The sequence below is a fragment of the Crotalus tigris genome, unplaced genomic scaffold (assembly GCF_016545835.1).
Source record: "Crotalus tigris isolate CLP2741 ecotype Arizona unplaced genomic scaffold, ASM1654583v1 scf7180000018055.714482, whole genome shotgun sequence".
NCBI classification, from domain to species: domain Eukaryota; kingdom Metazoa; phylum Chordata; class Lepidosauria; order Squamata; family Viperidae; genus Crotalus; species Crotalus tigris.
This window is the reverse complement of record NW_024096798.1, coordinates 208,603-231,275: the sequence shown is the minus strand read 5'-3', so window position 1 is coordinate 231,275 and position 22,673 is coordinate 208,603. Positions and strand designations below refer to the sequence as shown.

The 22,673-nt window shown below is 42.5% G+C and overlaps 1 protein-coding gene across 1 annotated transcript in view; it reads left to right on the top strand.

Annotated features, from left to right (window-relative positions):
* The window catches only part of LOC120309704 (cytochrome P450 2A3-like), a 28,164-nt gene extending 9,982 nt beyond the window's left edge, over positions 1-18,182 (top strand). The window contains exons 2-9 of the mRNA XM_039347223.1: positions 7,265-7,427; positions 8,272-8,421; positions 9,012-9,172; positions 10,395-10,571; positions 12,315-12,456; positions 14,450-14,637; positions 16,750-16,891; positions 18,004-18,182. Of these exons, the coding sequence (XP_039203157.1) occupies positions 7,265-7,427; positions 8,272-8,421; positions 9,012-9,172; positions 10,395-10,571; positions 12,315-12,456; positions 14,450-14,637; positions 16,750-16,891; positions 18,004-18,182 (1,302 nt within the window). The remainder of the gene's footprint in view (positions 1-7,264; positions 7,428-8,271; positions 8,422-9,011; positions 9,173-10,394; positions 10,572-12,314; positions 12,457-14,449; positions 14,638-16,749; positions 16,892-18,003) is intronic.
* The last annotated feature ends 4,491 nt before the right edge of the window (positions 18,183-22,673 follow it).

Sequence of the window (22,673 nt, the reverse complement as noted above, 5' to 3'; positions counted from 1 at the left end):
GAATTTTTTCCAAACTCTCAACATCTTTTTTGTGATATGGTGACCAAAATTGGCAGCAATATTCCAGGTGTAGTCTTACTAGGGCTTTGTAAAGCGATACTAGTACTTTGCATGATCTTGATTCTATGCCTCTGTTTGTGCAACCCAGGATTGTATTAGCTTTTTTGGCTGCTGCTGCACACTGCTGGCTGATAGTCAAGTGATCGTCCACTAGGACTCCAAGGTCTCTCTCACAGTTACTGTTTTTAAGCCAGGTCTTGCCCAATCTCTATTCATGCCTTTGGTTTTTCCTGCTTAAGTGTAGGACTTTGCTTTTCTCCACGTTGAAACTCATTTTGTTGGATAGGACCCATTGTTCAAGTTTGTCAAGATCTTTTTGGATCCTGAGTTTGTCTTCTGGGGTGTTGGCTATTTCTGACAGTTTAGTGCCATCTGCAAATTTGATGAATTCCCCTTCAATTCCCTTATCTAAGTCATTTATGAAGTTGTTGAAGAATACTGGGCCTAAGACAGAAGCTTGTGGTACTCCACTGCTTACTTCTCTCCATGTGGATGTAGTGCCATTGAGGATTACTCATTGAGTGCGGTTTGTCAGCTAGTTACAGATCCATCTGGTGGTGATGTTGTCTATTCCAGAGCTTTTCAACCTTTTCACCGATTGTACCACTTTTAGGATATGGCAATATTCGAGTATCACCTAGCAAGGTGTGAAAAACTTGATGACCAAAAAAGGAAAAGAAAAGAAAAAAAGTGATAAAGTACAGGTAGTCCTCGACTTACAACAATTTGCTTAGTGACTGTTCAAAGTTACAATGGCACTGAAGTGACTTATGGCCATTTTTCACACTTATGACTGTTGCAGCATCCCCAGGGTCATTGATTTATATTTGGATGCTTGGCAACTGATTCATATTTATGATGGTCACAGTGTCCCAGGGTCATGTCATCCCCTTTTGCAACCTTTTGACAAGCAAAGTCAATGGCAGGGCTGCTGGTGGCCAAGTGCTAAGGCGGGACTTCCTTCAGACCCTCCCTCTGTTTCATCCCAATCTCCCTCCTTCCTCTCTTCCTTTCTGTTTCCCTCCTTTCCTGGCTCCCTCTTTCTCATTCCCATCTCCTTCCTTCTGAAGGAAGAATTTGAACCTCCCCCCTCTTCCATATATTTATCAAACAAGAAAAAGCCTCCAGAGACAGAAAAGACAATCAGATGAGGGAACTAGCTTAAAAAGGCACATTCCCCTTTAAGAATTAGCTACTGGCTAGAAAGGAAAGTTAAGGAGCCAGCAGCTGACACTTAAGAAAAAACAAAAACAAAAACAAATGTAGCAAGTACTGGCTGCCAGCTAAGGCAGTCTCCCCAAATGGCTCCATTCATAAGTAAACGAATGCTACAGGCAAAATCCATTCAGGACAAAAAATACTTCAAAATCGCTTGCAGCAAAACTTACAGCTAACAATAGCAGAGTAATAGAATTAGAACCCAAAATCCAACATGGTACATCAGCCATCAGCCACAATAGAAATGGCCAAACACTCCTTAAGAACACAAAGCCCACACTGCACAAATCCCAGAACTTCAAACTCACAAAATTACATAAGAATCCTTCCACTCTCCCGGTTTGTTGTTCAGCTGATCCAGAACCAAACTGCTGAAATGGCACTTCGCGTCTGCCAATAAACGTCTCCTCTCAAGCAGCCAGAGCAGCTGGCTTCCTCTTGCCTATTTCAAACGGCGGCGTTTCATTTTTTTTTTCTCTTAAAGGTATAGATTCCCGGCTGGAAAGCAAGTACCCCGCTTTTTCTTCCAACACTTCCTTCCTTCTTCCTCCTTTCCATTTCCCTCCTTCCCTCCTGCTCTCCCTCCCTCTTTCTCATTGCCATCTCCTTCTTCCCTCCATGCCTCACCTCCAACCGATGCTGCCTTTCTTCATTCCTCATGGAGGGTAATCCCTCCCCTGCTGCATTTCTTGACTGTTTGTCTCTGCCATCTGTGTGTGCGCCCAGCATGGATAGCTGCCACGAAGTTGTAGATCGGCTCCTGGTCAGCCTGTTTGAACTCCTCTCTTCTCTCCCCCCCCCACTTCTTTTCCCTTTGGCGCAGTTCCAGCTGATTCCTCTTCCTCCCAAGACTGTGTCTTTTTTTTTTCTCTCCCTCTTCTGCCCAAATTGCATCCTTTTATAGCCTCTCCTCTGTCTGCCCCCTTCCTCCTTCTTTCTCTTCTGGGTAAGCTGGAAGTACCGATCCTGGGGCCTTTGCCTCACCCCAGCCACCCTGCAGCTCCTGAGGATTCTCTCATGGCAAGTCCTGCACTGCGCTGCTTTGGCTCATTGCCTCCCCCGCTATACTTAGCTAGGCTGGGCAAGGCTGCCAGGTGCCAATGTACCACCAGTGGTACCGTACCGCCGGTTGAAAAGCCCTGGTCTATTCCACCTTTTTCTAGCTTGTCAATTAGTAGGTTATAGTCTACTTCGTCAAATGCCTTACTGAAATCTAAGTATACTACATCTGGTCTACTAGTTCAGTCACTTTATCGAAGAATGAGATAGGATTGGTTTGGCATGATCCATTTTTAACAAAACCGTGCTGTCTACTAGTTATGACTTTGTTCGCTTCTAGTTGTTCGCAGATCTGGTTTTTTGATTATCTTTTTTAGGATTTTCCCAGGTATTGATGTTAAGCTGATTGGTCTGTAGTTTCCTGGCTCTGTTTTTCCCCCCTTTCTTGAAGATGGGGACCACATTAGCCCCTTTTCAATCCCCGGGTATTTCTCTGTGCTCCAGGATTTGTGAAAGGTGTGGTGCAGCGGTTCTAAAATAACATCTGCCAGCTCTTTCAGAACTCTGGGATGTAATCTATTGGGTCTCCGTGATTTCTACTTGTCTAGGTGGTGTAGGACTTCTCTTACCATTTTCTTGCTTATTTTAATTTTTGTTTCTAGTGTGTCTTTTGCAGTGGGTTTTTTTTTTTTTTTTGGTATGTTGGGGTATAGTTTCTTTTTGAGTTAAGCAGCCTGTTATTTCCTTGCCATCTTCTCTCTTTAGTGGGCCTACAGTTTCCTTGACTTTTTTCTTGTTGTTAATATGTTGGAAGAAACCTTTTTTTGTTGCCCTTGATTACTGTTGCGAGTCTTTGTTCGTTCTGCGCCTTTGCTTTCCTGACTTCTTCTTTGCATTGTTTTATTTCATAATGAGTCTCTCCTTCTACTACAAGGGGACAGTTTGGGAGGAGGTCTTAAAGATGACTCCCTGAAAGACTTTAATAGACTGACGTGAAAAACTGGGTGGATTCTTCCCAAAAGCTTCAGTTCTCACTCGATAAAACGCTTCCCTTAGATCCAATTTGGTAAAAAAATCTTTCCTCTGGCTAGATGGGCTAACATGCCCTTCGTTAAGGGAAGGGGTCCATATTCTCCACACTAACACCATTTAATCCTTTGAATTCAATGCATAATCTCAGCAATCCATCGTTTTTTCCCCCTTGAACAGTATAGGGGCAGCTACTTGGGATTCTGCTGGCTGAATGAATCCTCTAGCCAGGTTCTTGTCAATGTATCATGGGTTGCCATTTATCCAGCCAGGCTAGCCCCCAAATTACAGCCTCAGTCATCTTTGGAACCACCACAAAACAGATAAACTCCCAATGGTCCCCTAGTTCTAGGCACACTGGTTCGGTTAAGTGAGTTGCTGGGGCCCCACCTATCAGGGATCCGTCCGCCTGTTCGAATCTCACGGCTGTGGGCAATAACCTGGCCCGAATGCCTAATGTAAGCACTGTGGGGAGGTTGATTAAGCATCGGGTGCAACCAGAGTCAATTAAAACATGTAAATCCATTTGCGCTCCTGCCTTAGGGACTAGAAGCTTCACAGAAAACGCAAAAGGTGGGACCGGCTGACTCACCATCGGGTTGTCGTCTCCTTCGTCATCACTGTCGCAAGGAGCAGGCGAAGGCAAGCTCTCAATCAGGACCTTGGTTTTCTCTTGGGAAGGGGAGGTGATCTGCACAGCTTTCTCTTGGCTGATCCAATTTGACTATTCACGCATTGGTGGGGATCCCCTCTTAGGTTTAGCTGAAGCAACTGGTGCACTCTTAGGAACTGGACAGTCTGCTGCTTGGTGCCCTGGCTGACCACATCTGAAGCACTTGATTGGAGGTCGTGCAGGTGTTCTAGGGACTCCGGTGATTGCAACAAGTAGGGTTCGTTGTTGAGCCTGATGCCTCCCCTGGTCTGGTTTTGGTCTGGCTCCTGGCATAGGAGGGTTTTTGTAGCGGTTCAGCTTGATGTCCAGGTTTATAGCCCAATGGTACCATTCATGTAGCAGATTAGGGACTCCCCTGTAAGTGCACGCTTGGTATAAATTATGATCCAATCTGGCCTTAAAATGGTGGACCAGGGACCGTTCTGGCCACTGCTGGATTCAGCTGGCCACCCTCCTGAATTCCCTTTTGCCGGTTGGCCTCTCTGCTTTATTTTATTTTTTTTATAATATTTTATTAGTTTTCTAATTTTACAGTTAAACATTTAAAAAGCAATGGGGTGACTGGGTTAATCAATAATGCAATAACATACATAGATCTTTTGCACAAATCTTAAGTTACAACATCAGATATTTCCTCTCTTTTCCCCTTAATATCTACTTTCTCATATTAGGCTAATACAGTTTTTATTATTATCAACGAAATAAAACCATCTGATATGCAGGTTCTGAGGTTTTGCTTGATAAAACATACAGGAAACCAGAGGTTGCCTTCAAGAGTTACGTGTTTATTCAGCTGAGCAAAGACGGGCTTCTCTAAAGAGAGAGAAAAGCCCCAAATATCGAAAAAGCCTTATTTTTACACCTACTTTGATTACTTAAGCAATTCACCCAGCAAAGCTGACACACATAGGATAGAGACTTCGCCCTTTAAGGATGGCACACTGTAGATGAGAAGGAAGAAAGCAGAAGTAGCTAATATGTTCCCTTTTGTGTGGTTTGGGTGTTTCCTCAAGGCACCATATGTTCCCGGGTGGGTTAGGACATTGGGTGTTTTCCTTGCTGTCCTTTCATGACCCTGCATCCAGGATTCTGCAAGTGGCCAGAGAGAGCAGGGCCATCTGCACGTATTCACAACTGATACTGTCCCCTAAGTCCTGGTCATCACATCTTTGTTACATTTATCAATAATTTTTAGCTTATACATATCTTAATTGTGTTTGTATTCATATACAATCAATGTCCTGTTATTGCTTTTTCCCCAAACTTTAGTTTTCCATCAATATTCAAATTAACATTTGGTATTTATAATTTCCAAGCTTTAGGTAACCAAAGTTTCCCTTATCTCAGCTTCTACCTTCCCCTTTTTATAATAAAATCTAATATCCTAAATACACATCTTATCAATTTGCATGTAATCTTGTTCTGTTTTCTAAAAATTATCTATTTTCCACCATATTAAACCAAAACGTCTATTAGTCTTATTACACATCTTACCTATTCAATTATAATGTTACTTTATTTTCTAAAAAAATATCTATTTTCCACCATATTCAACTAATCAGTAATATGAAATCTCCTCTAATAAATCAAAACCCTGGTTTCTTTCAGCCTTACTCTGGCTTTCTTCCTTTGCCAACTAACCTTCCATGTCAGTACTTTTGAATCATCAGTTCTTCCTCTTGTCAGAGCTGGATGTTCCTGCTCTGACAACTGATGGAAATTGCAGCCATTTTTACTTTGCTTTTAACATGCTTTTTCTTCTGTTTAGAAGTCGTGATGGGTCGGACACGACTTCGCAATTAACAACAACTGGAGGCGCTTATCGTGTAACTTCGAACAAGCATTAAGTGAACGCTCATAACTCAGGGATTACCTAGTATGAGATATAAATAAATAAAGTAAATAAAAATTTTACCTTTAAGTACCAACACTGTTTTGGCATCTGCAGCATTGTCAGCTATTATTATATTATTACTGTTATGACATTTGGCAAATACACACACAAACACCGACAGCCAGTCTTCTGCAAACTAAAATGCTTTGGTACTTCTTGCTCCCAGGTATTGCTGATGGTATGTAGAAAAAGAAAGGAATCAAATTCCAAGACATTTGTCAACGCTGCAAATACTGTATATTCTTGGAATAGAAAAGAGATAACAGGATGAGTGGGATCTCAGACGCTTCCTTAAAAGGTGGATTTATGGTGCCTAAATGGTGAAAATGTGGCTTTTTTAAAAAAAAAAGACAAAGGGTTCTTTGGCATTCTCTGTTAGAAATAGGATTTATTCAGATATTTGTGTAAGTGGGAAGTCACAGTTCTGGAGGATGGGCTAGATAAACCTTAAGCAGTTGGTGCTCCATCCTCAGCTCTGACCTCAAAAATCAGGGAGTGTTTTTAATAAAACACCTTTTATTAGTGGCTAGAAAAACGAGGTGGAGAGAAAGAAATTTAACATGTATTAGGAAGTTCAGTGTTGGAACCCAGGCTCTACGTTGCTGATAAAATATTAAGCATTTGTGTTTCTAAAAAAAATTAATAAAAATAAAATCAGGGAGTGTTTGTCAATCTCAGCAACTTGAAGACGGGTGGACTTCAACTCTCAGAATCCCCCAGCCAGCCAAGATGGTGAACTATGCCTGGGCAGGGCGAAGCCAGAGGAAATTCTGGTAGAGGTCCGTAGCGGTCCTGACGTGCAAATCGGTCGTCCGTCCTGGGTGCCTGTCGGTTGCCAGGCTTTTGGATTTTTGATCGGGTGATCATAAGAACATTATTTGAAGAGATTAAAGGTCAAGATTATTAAAAGTTAAAGAAGGAATATAAATTTATTTTATTTGATCAATGCTAAAATAAGTAGGTTTTATTTCTGGTAACCTCTAATGGACTTTTGTAGACCAGGACTGAATGATTAGGTTTTAAGGATTTATTTATAGATATGTGTTATGAATGAAGGGTTTGTTTGTTGTATTTTAAGGTAAAGTGATAAGTTATTAAAAAAATTTATATTTGTTAGATGAAAGGATAAGTTACTTCTTTATATCTCTTTTTCTTGCTTTTTATAGTCTTATTTTTTCCCTCAATTTTACAATATTTCATTCTTTTTATTCTTATTTTTTATTTTTTTCTCTCTATTCTTTTATTTTTATTTGTATTAATTTCCTCTGTAATACTCAATAAATTAGTTTTAAACAAAGAAATTAACAACCACAGATATCTGAAATGCCACAATATTTTTCACATAATGTTTATCTCTTTTCTTGCCCTGACTTTGTTGACCCCATATACAGCTTACAGACACTTATGGGAACATCTTCACCTTTTGGATAGGACACACACCTGTAGTTGTGTTAACCGGATTCAGAGCTATAAAAAATGGATTAATTGACCAGTCCGAAGCACTGTGTGGGCGACCAATATTTCCTTTTTCAAAAATTATGGAAAATGGAAAGGGTAAGTAGACAGAAAATTCGTGCATGTTCCTTTCAGTCATTTTATTTTGGGATAGATCTTTATTTTTTATTGCCACCAAGCTAACACGAGAGTGACTTTATGTGAATGTTTAATGATAGTTGGTGAAAGATTAAGGTAGGCTGGGTTCAATGGTTTGGGGAGATAGGGATTTTGATGATGGATAGGTCAAACAGCTTTGGAATCCAGATCTCAGATCCCGCTTTAAATCAGCCATCGCTGAGATCCATTATGATGTTGTGCTTAAAGTGTTTGAAAAGGACCTGGGAGATCCAGATTCTCACCTACCCTCAGCCACTGAATCTCACTGGGTGATTTTGGGCCAATCACTCTCTGCCCAACCTACCTTACATGCTTGTTGCTATGGGAAAAAATGGAGGAGACGGTGTGACGTATGCCAGTCCCCAAGCTTTTGGGCATCAGTGACTGGTTCCATGGAGAGAGGTTTTTCCGTGGACCAGAAGGGGCATGGTTTTGTGTGCTGCTTGCATCCTGCGGATGGGGCTTTGCTTGTTTGTGCAGACCAGTTGCTGGCATGCCACGGCCCAGTACTGGTCCATAGATTGGAGGTTGGGGACCCCTGATGTACACAACCATATTTCTCTCAGTGCTGAAGAAGCTTCTTGGATGAGAAGCAAAACGTATTCAAAAGAAAAACAAGAAAGTCCACTTGCCTAGTGAAAAAGCATCATTGGGATAACTCTGACCCGGATGACTGAGAATCTCCATAGAGACAACCATATCTCCCGAATGTAAGATGGAATATGTCTCTCATAAAAAACAATACATTGTAGTAAAGCGCATTCATGGTTCTTATTTGTTGTAGGCATTATGTTTTCCAATGGAAAAATTTGGAAGAAGCAGAGACAGTTTGGAAATTCTACCCTCCAGAAATTGGGACAAATGAAAAAGGGTTTGGAACATCATATACAAGAGGAGGCTTGTCAGCTTGTGAAGACTTTTGCCCAGACCAAGGGTATGTACCTGAGGGCTGAAAGGTTAGGGAGGCAATGTCAGACCCGCCACGACTTAAACTTCGAAGTAAAAACGATCCTTGGCTCCACGCACTGGAAAAGGTATAGTTTTATTAGAAGTCTATCGCAGTCAAGCATAGCCAATACTGAGAATTGCATGCCAAAATCCCCAAATTAACTGCCTCCCATTGCTGATTCTCCCATAACCAATCAGGTTCAGGCAATATGTTTTCCAAACAATCAATTCAAATGTTGGTTGATATGCAGCTGCCTTCTTCTCCCAGCTGGGTGACCTTGAAGCAGCATCTCGGGGAGATAAGGCAGTTACTTTCATTTTCCCCAAGCACACCCTCCCTCATTCATCCTTCCCAGAGTTTGTGGCAAACTCTGCCATGTGGTGCCCAGAGTTCGTGGCACCACATGGCAGCGAACCACAAGCAGGCGTAAGGTGGCAGCTGACAGGCAGTTTTTCTCTGGCTGACCTGTCTACTGTTTCTTTATTTAGCAATGGCAGGCATTTTGCTTTACAAACTATTCTTTCCTTCTATCAGCTTTGTTGTGTTTGTAACAGATTGTTAACTTCTGGGTACAGGTCACCCGTTGGATCCTTTCCCACCCAGCATGCATTCAGCCTCCAAAATAATCCACACAGCAGTTTTTGGACAACCCCTTCTCACAGAGGATGACACTTTCCAAAAGCTTGTTGAACACATAAAAAATATTACTAAATGCAGAGGCACTTTTGGAGAGATGGTAAGTAAAAAAAAAAAAAAGTAAACACAAGCTTCTCTTTCCTATTACTGCATTAGAATGCATTGCCTTATATAATTTCCTGGAATACTTTATTGATCTACCTTGTCCAATGCTATCTCTATAAACAGATATAAATATGTCTTACAATGCAGAGGGAAAATCACACAGAATACAGAATAACAGAGTTGGAAGGGATCTTGGAGGTCTTCTAGTCCAACCCCTTGCTCAATCAGGAGACCCTATACAATTTTAGATAAATGGCTATCCAGTCTCTTCTTAAAAGCCCCCAATGTCGGAGCACCCACAACTTCTGAAGGCAAGCAGTTCCACTGGTTTATTGTTCTAACTGTGGGGAAATTTCTCCTTAATTCTAGATTGCTTCTCTCCTTGATTAATTTCCATCTTTTGCTTCTTGTCCTGCCTTCAGGTGCTTTGGAGAAGAGCTTGACCCCTTTCTTCTTTGTGGCAGCCCGTCAGATATTGGAACACTGATATCGTGTCACCCCTGGCCCTTTTTTCACTAGACTAGACATATCCAATTCCTTTCTTCATATGTTTTAGCCTTCAGTCCCCCCACCCCACCCCACCCCAAATCATCTTTGTTGCTCTTCTCTGCACTCTTTCCAAAGTCTCAACATCTTTTTTTATATTGTGGTGATCAAAATTGGATGCAGTATTCCAAGTGTGGTCCAACTAAGGCCTTATAAAAGCGGCAATATTTATCATGGTGTTGGGTGATGAATAATAGAGTTGGAAGGAAAATAGTAATAATAATAGTAACAACAACAACAACAATAGTAAAGTTGGAAGGGATCTTGGAGGTCATCGAGTCCAACCCCCTGCCTCAGGCAGGAAACCCTATACCATTTCGGACAAATGGCTGTCCAGTCTCTTCTTAAAAACTTACAGTGTTGGAGCATTCACCGCTTCTGGAGGCAGGTTGTTCCACTGGTTAATTGTTTTCACTGTCAGGAATATATAAGCCACCATGTGGTGCTTGGTTTATTTGCTTGTAGATGTTTTATCTGAAACGTTTCAGATAAAACATCTACAAGCAAATAACGTTTCAGATAAAACATCTACAAGCAAATAACGTTTCAGATAAAACATCTACAAGCAAATAAACCAAGCACAGGGAGCACCACATAGTGGCTGATATATTACATATCCAAGCTATCAAGGTTACTGATAATTATAATTAATATTGTTTCTCTTCCTCCAGATATATAACATCTTCCCTTCATTTGTGAAATACCTCCCTGGGCCTCACAAGAAGGCAGTTTCCTCCTGTGAATTTATGATTGATTATATCGAGAAGAAAATGAGAAACTCCAAGACTTCTCAGGCATCTCATGAACCACAAAGCTTTGTTGACTTCTATTTAGCTCACATGGATCATGTAAGTTTCCAGGTTTTAATGTGCAAAACCTGCCTAGTTTTTGATTCACCAAGCCCCAAACATCGACTGCTAGGTACATTAGCCCAATAGGGCAGGGATACAAAACCTCTTTCCAATGTAGAACAGAAAGAGCGGGATAAAACCCAACATTTGGCTAAACATTGCGCTCTACATGGGGCTACCCTTGAAAAGTATTTGGAAACTACAGTTGGTCCAGAATGCAGCCGCGCGAGTGATAGTGGGTGTTCCTCGGTACACCCACGTTACACCTATCCTCCGCGAGCTACACTGGTTGCCTATTGGTCTCCGGGTCCAATTCAAGGTGTTGGTTATTACCTTTAAAGCCCTATATGGCTCAGGGCCAGGCTATTTGCGAGACCGCCGACTACCTCATAGTTCCCTTCGTCCGGTTAGATCCCACAGGCTGGGCCTCCTTCGGGTCCCATCAGCCAAGCAGTGCCATTTGGCGGGGCCGCGGGGGAGGGCTTTCTCTGTGATGGCGCCCACGTCTTGGAACCAGCTCCCCCTGGAGATTAGGACCGCTCCCACCCTGTTGGTTTTCCGCAAGCTGCTTAAGACCTGGCTTTTCCGGCAGGCCTGGGGTTTATAAAATCTGACCCCTGGATGAATGTTCTTATACTGTTTGTTTTGTTATGTCTTATGGTGTTTTTATTGTTAGCCACCCAGAGTCCTGCGGGAGTGGGGCGGTCTATAAATTTAAATAAAATAAAATAAATAAATAAATAAATAAATAAATAAACATAATTTCGGGGTAAGCCAAACTGAACTGAATTAAATAGTTAATGTATATGGCCCATCCCAAAGGTGCTTTTCCAAAAGGCAACTGGACTTTCTTGGTTTTTTTCCCCCCCATGAAAATGTTTCACTTCTTCACTTATCCCTAGCCAATTCACAGTGCGTTGGGGCACATTCCAGCAGCCAATCTGCGCACCAAAGGATCGGCCTCTGCCTTCCCATTGGGTGCAGTCTTGCTGGCTCGGCTTGCCAATCAATCAGAATAGAGCTGGAAGGGACCTTGGAGGTCTTCTAGTCCAACCTCTTCCTCAAGCAGGAGATCTGATAACCTTTCAGATAGGTGGCTGTCCAGTCTCTTCTTAAAAACCTCCAGTGATGAAGCACCCACAGCTTCTGGTGGCAAGTGGTTCCACTGGTTAATTGTCCTCACTGTTAGGAAGTTTCTCCTTAATTCCAGGTCGCTTCTCTCCTTGATTATTTTCCATCCATTGTTTCTTGTCCTGCCTTCTGGTGCTTTAGGAAAGTCGGTGGTGGCGGGGGGCCCATGGTGAAGTAGGCACAGCCACGTGCCTGCCAATAATAGCAATAGCACTTAGACTTATATATTGCTTCACAGTGCTTTACAGCCCTCTCTAAGCAGTTTACAAAGTCAGCCTCTTGCCCCCAACAATCTGGCTTCTCGTTTTACCGACCTTGGAAAGATGGAAGGCTGAGTCAACCCTGAGCCGGTGAGAATCGAACTGCTGGCAGTTGGCAGAATTAGCCTGCAGTACTTCATTTGAACCCCTGCGCCCACCACGACTCTGGGATAATTGTCCCATTCTGCATGCAGATGGGACACAATAGCGCTATGGAAGCTCCTGTTCCTCACCTTATGGATAGACTTGGGGTATAATACAGTGGCAGTGCAGTACAGTGGTTGGAATGAAGGCTCCATAACTCTGAATATCTTGGACTTCGGTTTTGCTTTGTTCATCTGATCCATAGGAGAAAGCAGACCCCACATCGCCTTTTCATGAAGAGAATTTGGTTCAAGTTATCGTCGACTTGTTCCTCACAGGCACAGACACAATAGCTGTCATCCTTTCTTGGGCTCTGTTTTTTATGGCAGTTCACCCCAACATTCAAGGTGAGAAAAACTTGTGGTGAGAATTCTAGTCTCTCCTCCCTTTTTTTCAATGTCTACCTTTAGATCTTCCAATTCCAACTTACCAAGGGAGGCTGTTGAGATTCTGTCCCGGTGCTGAATGAATGGTAATATTCAGTGCTTTTTTGTAATAAAAAAAAGGTGCCGGAACTCACACACATCATACAACCCGCCTTGCCTATCCTACAAGGTTTACCTTTGTAGTTGAAAAAAAACCCCTTCAATTTTTAGTGTATCTAAAAGACTATTATTTTGTTCAAGGTAAGTTAATACTATTAATGTTACCATGCACTGTGTGGCTTTAAATTACAAGAAGGCATTTTATTAATCTTTTGGGACATTTACCACTGGCATACCCATTTAGTTTAATGAGTGGAAATGTCAGCTTTCTACGTGGAGTGAAATTGGCCCAATAAAACAAAATTTGGTTGCTTGTAAAAGATTGAATTATTTTTAAGAAGCTGTCGAACAAGGTGGAAACATTTACATTTGGAGTTTAATATGGATATTGACTTGAAACAAATGAAAGTTGAAACTTTGTCAGTGAACAGATTACTTTTAATTTACCTTTAAGTTAAACCCAATTTAATAAATAGATCTGATTAAACCTCATACTGTAGTCTACCTTTATACATCTGACCAATACATAATTAATATATATTATTATTAATAATAATAAAACCTCCGAATCACAAGACATTAGCTTTATTCTTATTCTTCCCCTCTGCAGTTTGAATATAAAGTATAAAAGATTAAAAAGATATTGTAGACATCCCAGCCTTTGAACTACCCAAGGAACCGAAACAGCAAAGTTTCGCTGTCGGGCAAACTTCCATGCCAGCCGCCTTTCTTTCCTCTCGCTTCGCCTCTTTTTAACCTCACACGCACCCTACCTTCTGTAGGGGAAGGCAAAAGGCTCGCTCGCCCTCTCGTGAAAGATGGCCTCCATGTTTATGTGTCTCCTACCGCCACCATCGGCTTCCACACCACATGGTCCGACCCAGCCAATCAAGCCACGCTCTGGCTGTGGTGCTCCGGCGCCTCATGACTCCTCCTGGAGGAGGCAGATAGCGCGGAGGGGACCCTGCTCGCACCGTACCGCCAGCGGGGCATTTTCCAAAACAAACGAGGATAGGAAGGGAAACAATAGGAAAAGAATGCAAGTCTGGAAAATCCGTCAAGAAAAGGTGCCGGAACTCTGTCCCGGTGCGTTCTGTGACAAAAAAGCCCTGATAATAATAATAATGGAATAATTATAACAACAAAATAACAGAGTTGGAGGTGCCCTTGGAGGCCTTCTAGTGACTAGTCCGGGGGTAGGCAACCTTGGCTCTTTTATGATTCGTGGACTTCAACTCCCAGAATTCCTGAGCCAGCATGGCTCAGCTTGGAAACTCTCCCTTTCCCCTCAGCATGGTTGGTTCAGGAATTCTGGGAGTTGAAGTCCACCAGTCATAAAAGAGCCAAGGTTGCCTACCTCTGAACTAGTCCAACCCCCTGCTCAAGCAGGAAACCCTATAACATTTCAGACAAATGGTTGTCCAGTATTTATTGGAGCACCCACAACTTCTGGAGTCAAGTCGTTCCACTAATTAATTGTTCTTATTGTCAGGAAATTTCTCCTTAGTTCCAGGCTGGTTCTCTCCTTGATTAGTTTCCATCCATTGCTTCTTGTCCTGCCTTCAGGCGCTTTGGAGAATAAGTTGACCCCTTCTTCTTTGTGGCAGCCCCTCAACTATTGGAACACTGCTATCCTGTCACCCCGAGTTGGTTGTTAAGCAAAGACTACCTCTATTCCATTCCATTTATCTAAGTATTCATAATAGCACTAAATTTTCTCTTTAGTTATAGCTCTTACACAATTAGCTAGTAATTTAACCCAAGCTTTAACTAAGTTGAGACTGAATTCCTTGAGCTTTCCCTATAGAGGTTATTTTCTTGCTTGTCAATCAGAATGCATTTGTTTTATCCTTAGAGAAAGTACAGAAGGAGATCGAAAAAGCACTGGATCCCCACCAAGTAATCTGTTTTGAAGATCGGAAGAAGCTGCCTTATTCCTATGCCGTCATTCACGAAACCCAGCGTCTCAGCAATGTCATATTTTTCACTCTCTTTAGATTGTGCACAACTGATATGTCCATACTTGATGTTTATATTACAAAGGTACAGAATAATAGTACAGCAATGCAAAAAAACCCCAAACCCCTACATTGTCAGCCAAAGCAATAGAAACCTCTCTGTGTGTGTGTGGGGGGGGCAGCATTAGCAACACACACCTTCCCCAAGTGCACTTCATCTTTTGTGCAGCACAGTTTTTCAAGAGAGCACTAAGCCCAGGCTTAAAAACAAAAAACAAGGAAACTGGACCAGTGGTGTTTTGAATCCGTGTCATAATGGGCTCAGATAAGAGCTGATAAATTCTATGGACAATATGGGCAGATATCCCTGTAGAGGCCAGCTACCAGCTCTTCACTTCAGCCCAAGCCAAAATGGAAGGGGAGGTCATAAGTGCAGGAAGTGGCCAATAAGAGGGGATCTCAAACTTTTCTTGGGTCAGTAATGAAGGGGCCAGTGAATCATGCAAGGTCGCACCCTTGGCAAAAGTCCTGTTGGCAAAAAAAAAAAGAGAGGGAAAAACACTTCTTTGAAACTAGAATGGCTAAGGACAGCTTTAAAGACCTGACGGTGCAGGGGTTAGAATGTGGCATTGCAGGCTAACTCTACTCACAGCCAGGAGTTCGATCCTGACCAGCTCAAGGTTGACTCAGCCTTCCCTCCTTCCCAGGTGGGTAAAATGAGGCCTCAGATTGTTGGGGTCAATAGGCTGATATTTGTAAACTGCTTAGAGCAGTGGTTCTCAACCTTTCTAATGCCGTGACCCTATAATACAGTTCCCCATGTTGTGGTGACCCCCAAGTAGATGTGGCCACCAATAAGAGGGAGTAGGACAGCTAAGGAAAAGGGAAAAAAATGGTGGACAGCGTGGTTTGGCGACCCCCATGAAATGGTCGTTCGACCCCAAATGGGGTCCCGACCCACAGGTTGAGAACCACTGGCTTAGAGAGACCTGCAACGCACTGCGGAGCGGTATATAAGTCTAAGTGCTACTAAGTGCCTCAGCCAAGGGCATCCTGAGGCGGAAATGGGACAATTCACCAGAGCCAACTCGTTGTGGCCAACTCACCCTAGCCAAGTCACTGTGGGACAACTTGCTGTGGGACAATTTAACAATGCAATTTAATTATTTTAAAAAAAAATATTTTAATTTTTTGTCATTCACATTTCATTTTGTCCTTCCTTTTGCATCCTTTCTTTGATGATTCTGTTCCACCATTTAAAAAAAAATATTAGTGGTGAATTGGCCATGGCAAGTTAGCCGCGGCAAGTTGATTGTGGTGAGTTGGCTGTGATGAGATGCCAGTTACACTTGGTTTTGTTTACTTGTGGCTTAGTGTGCAGTGCAAACCCTATCTATTGAGTAGGCTGCAAGTCATGCATAACTCAGAAAAAGAGCCACTTTGATATAATGGTTAAGAGTGTGACTTGTAGTCCTGCCTCGGGCATGAAGCAGTTGGGTGACTTTAGGCCAGTCCCTCTTTCCCAGCCCCAGGAAAGAAACAATGGCAAACTACCCATCCACCTACTCACACACAAACACACACTCAGGAAATAAATTAACTGGATCATCACTCTTCAGTGCCTTGGTAAGGCCACACTTGGAATACTGCATCTAGTTTGGTCACCAAAAGATGTTGAGACCTAGAAAGAGTACAGAGAAGAGCAACAAAGATGAATAGGGGACTGGAGGCTAAAACATATAAGGAATGGTTGCTAGAATTGGGTATGTCTAGTTTAACAAAGAGAAGGACGAGGGGGGACATGATAGCAGGGTTCCAATATCTCAGGGGCTGCCCCAAAGAAGAGGGAGTCAAGCTATTTTCCAGAGCACCTGAAGGCAGGACAAGAAGCAACGGGTGGAAACTCATCAAGGAGAGAAGCAACCTAGAACTAAGGAGAAACTTCCCGACATTTAGAACAATTAACCAGTGGAACAGCTTGCCTCCAGAAGCAGTGAATGCTCCAACACTGGAAGTTTTTAAGAAGAGACTGGACAGCCATTTGTCCAAAATGGTGTAGGGTTTCCTGCCTGAGCAGGGGGTTGGATTAGATGACCTCCAAGGTTCCTTCCAACTTTACTACTATTACTATCAGGCTTAGCAGTCTTTGCGAAAACAGCAGTTATGAAATAAGACTTTCTCTTTTCTCCTTTTGTAGGGTACCTTGGTGTTCCCTGATCTCTGCTCTGTTCTGCTTGATCCCAAATGCTGGGAGACACCGCAGAAGTTCAACCCTAGCCACTTTTTGGATAAAGATGACAAATTTGTATTCAGAGAAGAATTCTTTACCTTTGGGGCAGGTAATTACGCTGACAATATAACTGGCCTATCTTCAAACTTTAGCAATAGCTTTGTGCCATGGTTTTGGCACTTGGCCGACCCTTAGCTTTTTGCAAAGGTTCTGTAATGGATTTCCAAAGCTAAAAGCTTTAATGGCCGTGAGTTCACTTAATGACCACAGTGATTTACTTACTTAACGACTGCTACAAAAGTCATTAAATGGGGTCAGTCATATGACCAAATCCATTTTAGGAGCAGCGTGACATACAATCATAATGGGCTGGCTTCACGCTAAGGATAAATGGTATTGCATGGAACTTTGCCCAATTAATTTTTTTTACCTGCTCATTCTGTGACTGAGAACAGAGTTTCCCTAGCATTCTGACCACTGGTGGCACAGTGGTTAGAATGTAGTATTGCAGGCTAATTCTGCTGACTGCCAGCAGTTCAATCCTGACTGGATCAAGGTTGACTCAGCCTTCCATCCTTCTGAGGTCGGTAAAATGAGGACCCAGCGTCAACGCTGCTAACATCGGATGTTTTTGCATTGACAACAGATGGAAAAGTAGCCATTTTTTACCTTTTGCTTTTAAACGATGCTGGGATGTGAATGAGAGTTCAGCTAGACATGACAACACTAAAACTAGTGTGAGAATCAAGGTTATTGTAACCAGAGCTGATAAGGAATTGGTAGCCTGGAGAACTGGAGAGGAAGCCCGTGTTTCAAGCTAATTGGGGAATGTGATTTATGACAGTTAATTGGAGGAGGGAATTGTGCTTTGATACTATGTGCTCAGGGGAGGGGAATTCAGTTTTTGGCTTTGATTATGCAGTGCTGATGTTATGCTACTCAAAATAAAGATTCTTTAAGGTAAACAATGCCTCAAAGTTCTTTTGAAGAGTTTCATCTGTTGGAACCATGACACTCAGATTGCTGGAGGGCAAGAGGCTTACTCTGTATACTGCTTATAGATTGCTGTCAAGCGCCGTGAAGCGATATATAAGTGCTATTACTCCTGCTAAATGCTATTTTAAAAATGCTTGCCAATCTGCATCTAGGTTATAACGCCATTCGGCTTTGGTAGTGGTTCAAGTCATCTCCTGAACATCTCTTTATTATTATTTTTTTTAGGGTCCCGTGAATGCTTGGGGAAGACTTTGGCTCAGATGGAGCTCTTTGTTTTCTTTACCAACCTTATGAAAGCATTTGCCTTCCATCATCCAGAAGGACTAAAAGAATTTAACATGGAGCATGTATTAGGGGCTGGGCCGCAACTTGCCCCGTTGAAGATCTGTGCAGTTTCTCGTTAATCTCCAGTGCCCTGGCAGAGCTTAATTTTGTGGCTTAATTTTATCAGTTACTCTTCAGGTCTCCTTTCCATAGTTTTGCTCAGTGATACATATGTCTATGAAGTCTTCACATGCACGTTACCATATTTATCTAAAACGAAGGACTCGGAATTGAAGATGATTCCTCCAAATAGGAAGAGTAGGCTAGAAAAATAGCAAGAACTGGAAAAAACACAGTTTCAGTGAAGGAGAATATTTGTAGCTGTGGGTTGAAATGAGGAGTCCTTGGTGCTCTCTGAGCTTGGGCAGGTCAGCTCAAAAGGGAAAAAGTCTCCAGCGCTTCTCCACCAGGAATCAGTACTCAGATCAGCATAGAATAACTCCAAGGTCACCTTCAGACCAACCATCAAGTAAGCAATACCCCACGGAAGAAACTGCCACAGAGCCATTAGTAAACAGCTCAACTGAAGAATCCCTAAGGCTGCCCCCCCATCCACCCAGACAGGCAAGACACCAGAATATAAACTCAGCAAACTTCACTCCTTACTAGCACTGATGTTCCCTAGACAGGGTCATGAAACATCTGCGGGAAAACAAGCAAGCTCAGAGAGCACCAATGACCCCCCTAAAACACAGTCTATTAGGGGAACACTTGAGGCGGTTGGTGTTGTACTGACTTCCAGGTTGCTTGGCATTATCCCTACCTGTGTCACTGGATTCTGTTGCTGTGCTGGCAATAGACTCCCTTAGTCTGTTGGCGCTCAGGTTTTGGCAGCATAAAATCTAGTGCCTCCTCTTTCAAGGCAGGAGCGATACACCCTATATTCAAGAAGCTGTCCTTTGACCAAGCAATTTTAGATAACTGCTGCCCTGTTTCCAATCTTTGTTTTTTGGGGGGAAAGGTTATTGAAAAAGGCGTCAGTCCAGTGGTGGGATTCAAATATGTTCTCTATGTGGATGCCACTTCCAGAAGTCTACTCTGGGCCTGGGCAACAAAAAATTAGCTACCGGTTCTGCTGAAGAGGTGCGAACCGGCTGAATCCCACCACTGGGTCAATCTACAGCTGCAGAGCACCCTTTAAGCTGATTATCCACTCCCATTTCGGTCAGGTTTCAGGCTGCATTGAGTACAAAAAGTTGCACTTATAGCGGGCCTGTGGTGGACCTAGGATGGAAGTGGGTGCATCCATCTTTAGTTTTTAATCTTGGTTATGTTTTTGTGACGTAACCCACTTTTTTTTGTGTAGTGAACCACTTTATTTGGGGAGTGTATGTTTGAAGTATTATACAGATACAGAAACACGGTTTTATTCAATAATCGGTTTCAATGTGGTGTGTGAAATCAGCCAAAAGATCATTAGGTTATGGGTTATGGAATCCTAGAAAGAAGCAAGTAGAGATCGAAATGAAAGTATCATTGATAAATGAACAGGTAAGCAGCAGGAAACTAGAAATGGTTAGATGATTTAGATGAGAAAGATATGAACAAATGATCAAGGGACTACAGCTTAATTATTTTCAGCTGCAGACTTGGTATAAGTATTAGGGGTTCACCTAGTAAAATCAATTCTTCTAAAGATATATCTATCTATCTGTAAAAAAGACATACTGATCTCCGGGACAGAGAATTTTATTATGCACTAAGCTTTCGTTAGCCACTGCTAACATTATCAAAGTGTAAGCTAACATTGGAGAGACATTGTTTTTTTTATAGTCCTTTAAGTATTGGTGATTTGGTCATCAAGCCTGTAATAGGTCCGTCAGTTCACCGCCCATGTGATTAGATGTATCAACCTCAATTCAGCTGTGTTAGCCAATGTCTGCCTAGCTCGCATTGCTCGTCATGCTTCCGTCGGAGCCTGAATCGGAGGAGGAAATGGAGCTGGCACAGGACCCTGTTGAGGCCCAGGGAGAGATGTTTGTGGCTTCAAAGGACTGTGGGGAAGAGCAGGCTGAGGCAGGCCAGGGCCCTTCAGGATTGGAACAGGGGAGGCAGAGTTCAGGCGAGGAGCAAGCCCCCTCACCTGATCCTATAGCAGGGGTAGGCAACCTTGGCTCTTTTATAACTCGTGGACTTCAACTCCCAGAATTCCTGAGCCAGCCATGCTGAGGGGAAAGGGAGAGGTTCCAAGAAGTCCACGAGTCACAAAAGAGCCAAGGTTGCCTACCCCTGCCCTAGAGCAAGGAGAGCAATGAGTAGGAGAGAACAATGTAGGCAGGCTCAATTGCTCCGGAGGAGAGCGGCCCGCCCCACTCCACAAGGCACACCTGGGGATTAAGATTTAAGGAGATGCTGTGGGGTGGGGTGTTTGCCAAGAACAAACATGGTAACTTGAGATGGTGGTGAATTGTGCTCTTGTCTTTGTTTAACCTGGACACTTTGAATTTCGGACCGGTTGGTTTCCTGCTTTATGACCACAGACTGCATTTCTGAGTCTCTCCTTGCAGTCTGCAGACAAGCTGAGAGTTAAAAGGACTCATTACATTTCTGTTTTGTTTTCTTGTTATCGGCCTTGCCTTGAGGACATTGTAAACTTCTCCAGCTGTATTGAAATTGCCTTTAGCCAGAGGCAGCTGAAAGGAATGTGTGTGTGTGTGTGTGTGTGGGTGTGTGTGCGTGCGCGCGTGCGCTTCGGCTGAACTCTTGCCAGCATATGTGGGAGCTTTTGGGGAACATTGGCAGTGATTAAAGGACTGTTTCTTTTACCAGCCGACTGCTTTGCCTCCGTTCGGGGCCCTGGGTCATCACATTGCTCTACTTCCAGCTGCCTACTTTATAGGCTGCATACTCTTGTCATATAACTCCTGGCTATAAAAAAAAATGTCTCTCCAATGTTAGTTTACACTTTGATAATGTTAGCAGTGGCTAATGAAAGCTTAGTGCATAATAAAATTCTCTGTCCCGGAGATCAGTATGTTGTTTTTACAAATAAATGTACCCAGGGCTCGGATTTTTAGAGTAGTCTTTGTATTTCAAAAACTTTCTACTTTTGTGCATATCATTTTGCAGCAGTTATTATATATAAAAACAATCTTTCCTAATTCTCTTTAATTATCTATCGGTTAAAGTTCTGGTTTCAACTGAATATTAATCTTCAGAATTCTTTATATCACTGTATGTATTTGAAGCCAACATTTTCTGGATTTCTTGCAAGCCCATCCAGGCACGATAAAATGACCCTTTCATGTTTTCCACATTTCCACCATAAAGTTGAAGCACCTTTACATATTCTAGATAATTTTTCTGGAAGCACATACCAATAGCACATCATTTTATAAGACGTTCTCTATTAAATTATGTCAGGTTCTGTTTTTTTCAGCCATATATTTTCCCATTGTTCCACCAGCATATTAATCCCACAGTGCTTAACTCCTTTAATCATACCTTCTTTCACTTGTCCTTTTTTTCAGAGTATCAGAGAAGTTTATATATTTTAGCCATTGCACTGGTTATCATTTGTAGAGATCATCCTTTTTCCCATCTGAATTGCATAAAATTTTGATTCTGCCATTGATTTGATCCTGAAGCAGAATTTTAGAAAATGACCAGAACATTTTCTTTATTTGTTATTCTTATTACACCACACCTTTTTAAGCAGGTCAACAATCAACGTGACTTACAACCTTTGAATCCAAAATATAGGTAGTCCTCGACTTACAACAGTTCATTTAGTGACTATTCGAAGTTACAACGGCACTGAAAAAGGGGACTTACAATCATTTTTCACACTTACAATCTTTACAGCATTCCTGTGGTCACGTGATCAAAATTCAGATGCTTGGCAACTGACTCATATTTATGATGGTTGCAGTGTCCCCGGGGTTGTTGACCTTCTGACAAGCAAAGTCAATGGGGAGACCCAGATTCACTTAACAACCGTGTTACTAACTTAACAATTACAGTGCTTCACTTAACAACTGTCACACTTAGCAACAAAAATTTTAGGCTCAATTGTGGTCGTAAGTCAAGGACTACCTGTAATGTAGTTCAGCAGAGAAACATAGAAACTACAAAAGGGGCAGATGCCCACTGAAGGCTGCAATGGAGCAGAAACCCCCATTTGAAATCTGCTGAATAAGAATGTAGAGCGGTGTTTCTCAACCTTGGCAGCTTTAAGATGTATGGACTTCAACTCCCAGAATTCCCTTAGCCGTCAATCCCAGCTGTGGAATTCTGGGAACTGAAGTCTATGCCTCTTACAGCCTCCAAGGTTGACACACAGCGATTCACACCCTTAAAGAGAAGCAATGGGAACACAACATGGTATAGAGCAAGGGGTAGGCAACCTCGGCTCTCTTATGACTCGCGAACTACAACTCCCAGAATTCCTGAGGCAGCATGGCTCAGCTTGGAAACCTCTCCCTTTCCCCTCAGCATGGCTGGCTCAGGAATTCTGGGAGTTGAAGTCCACGAGTCATAAAAGAGCCAAGGTTGCCTACCCCTGGTATAGAGTTTAGCACCAAAGAAATGGAGTGGCTATGAAATCATATTGTAGCGATATAGAGTAGAAT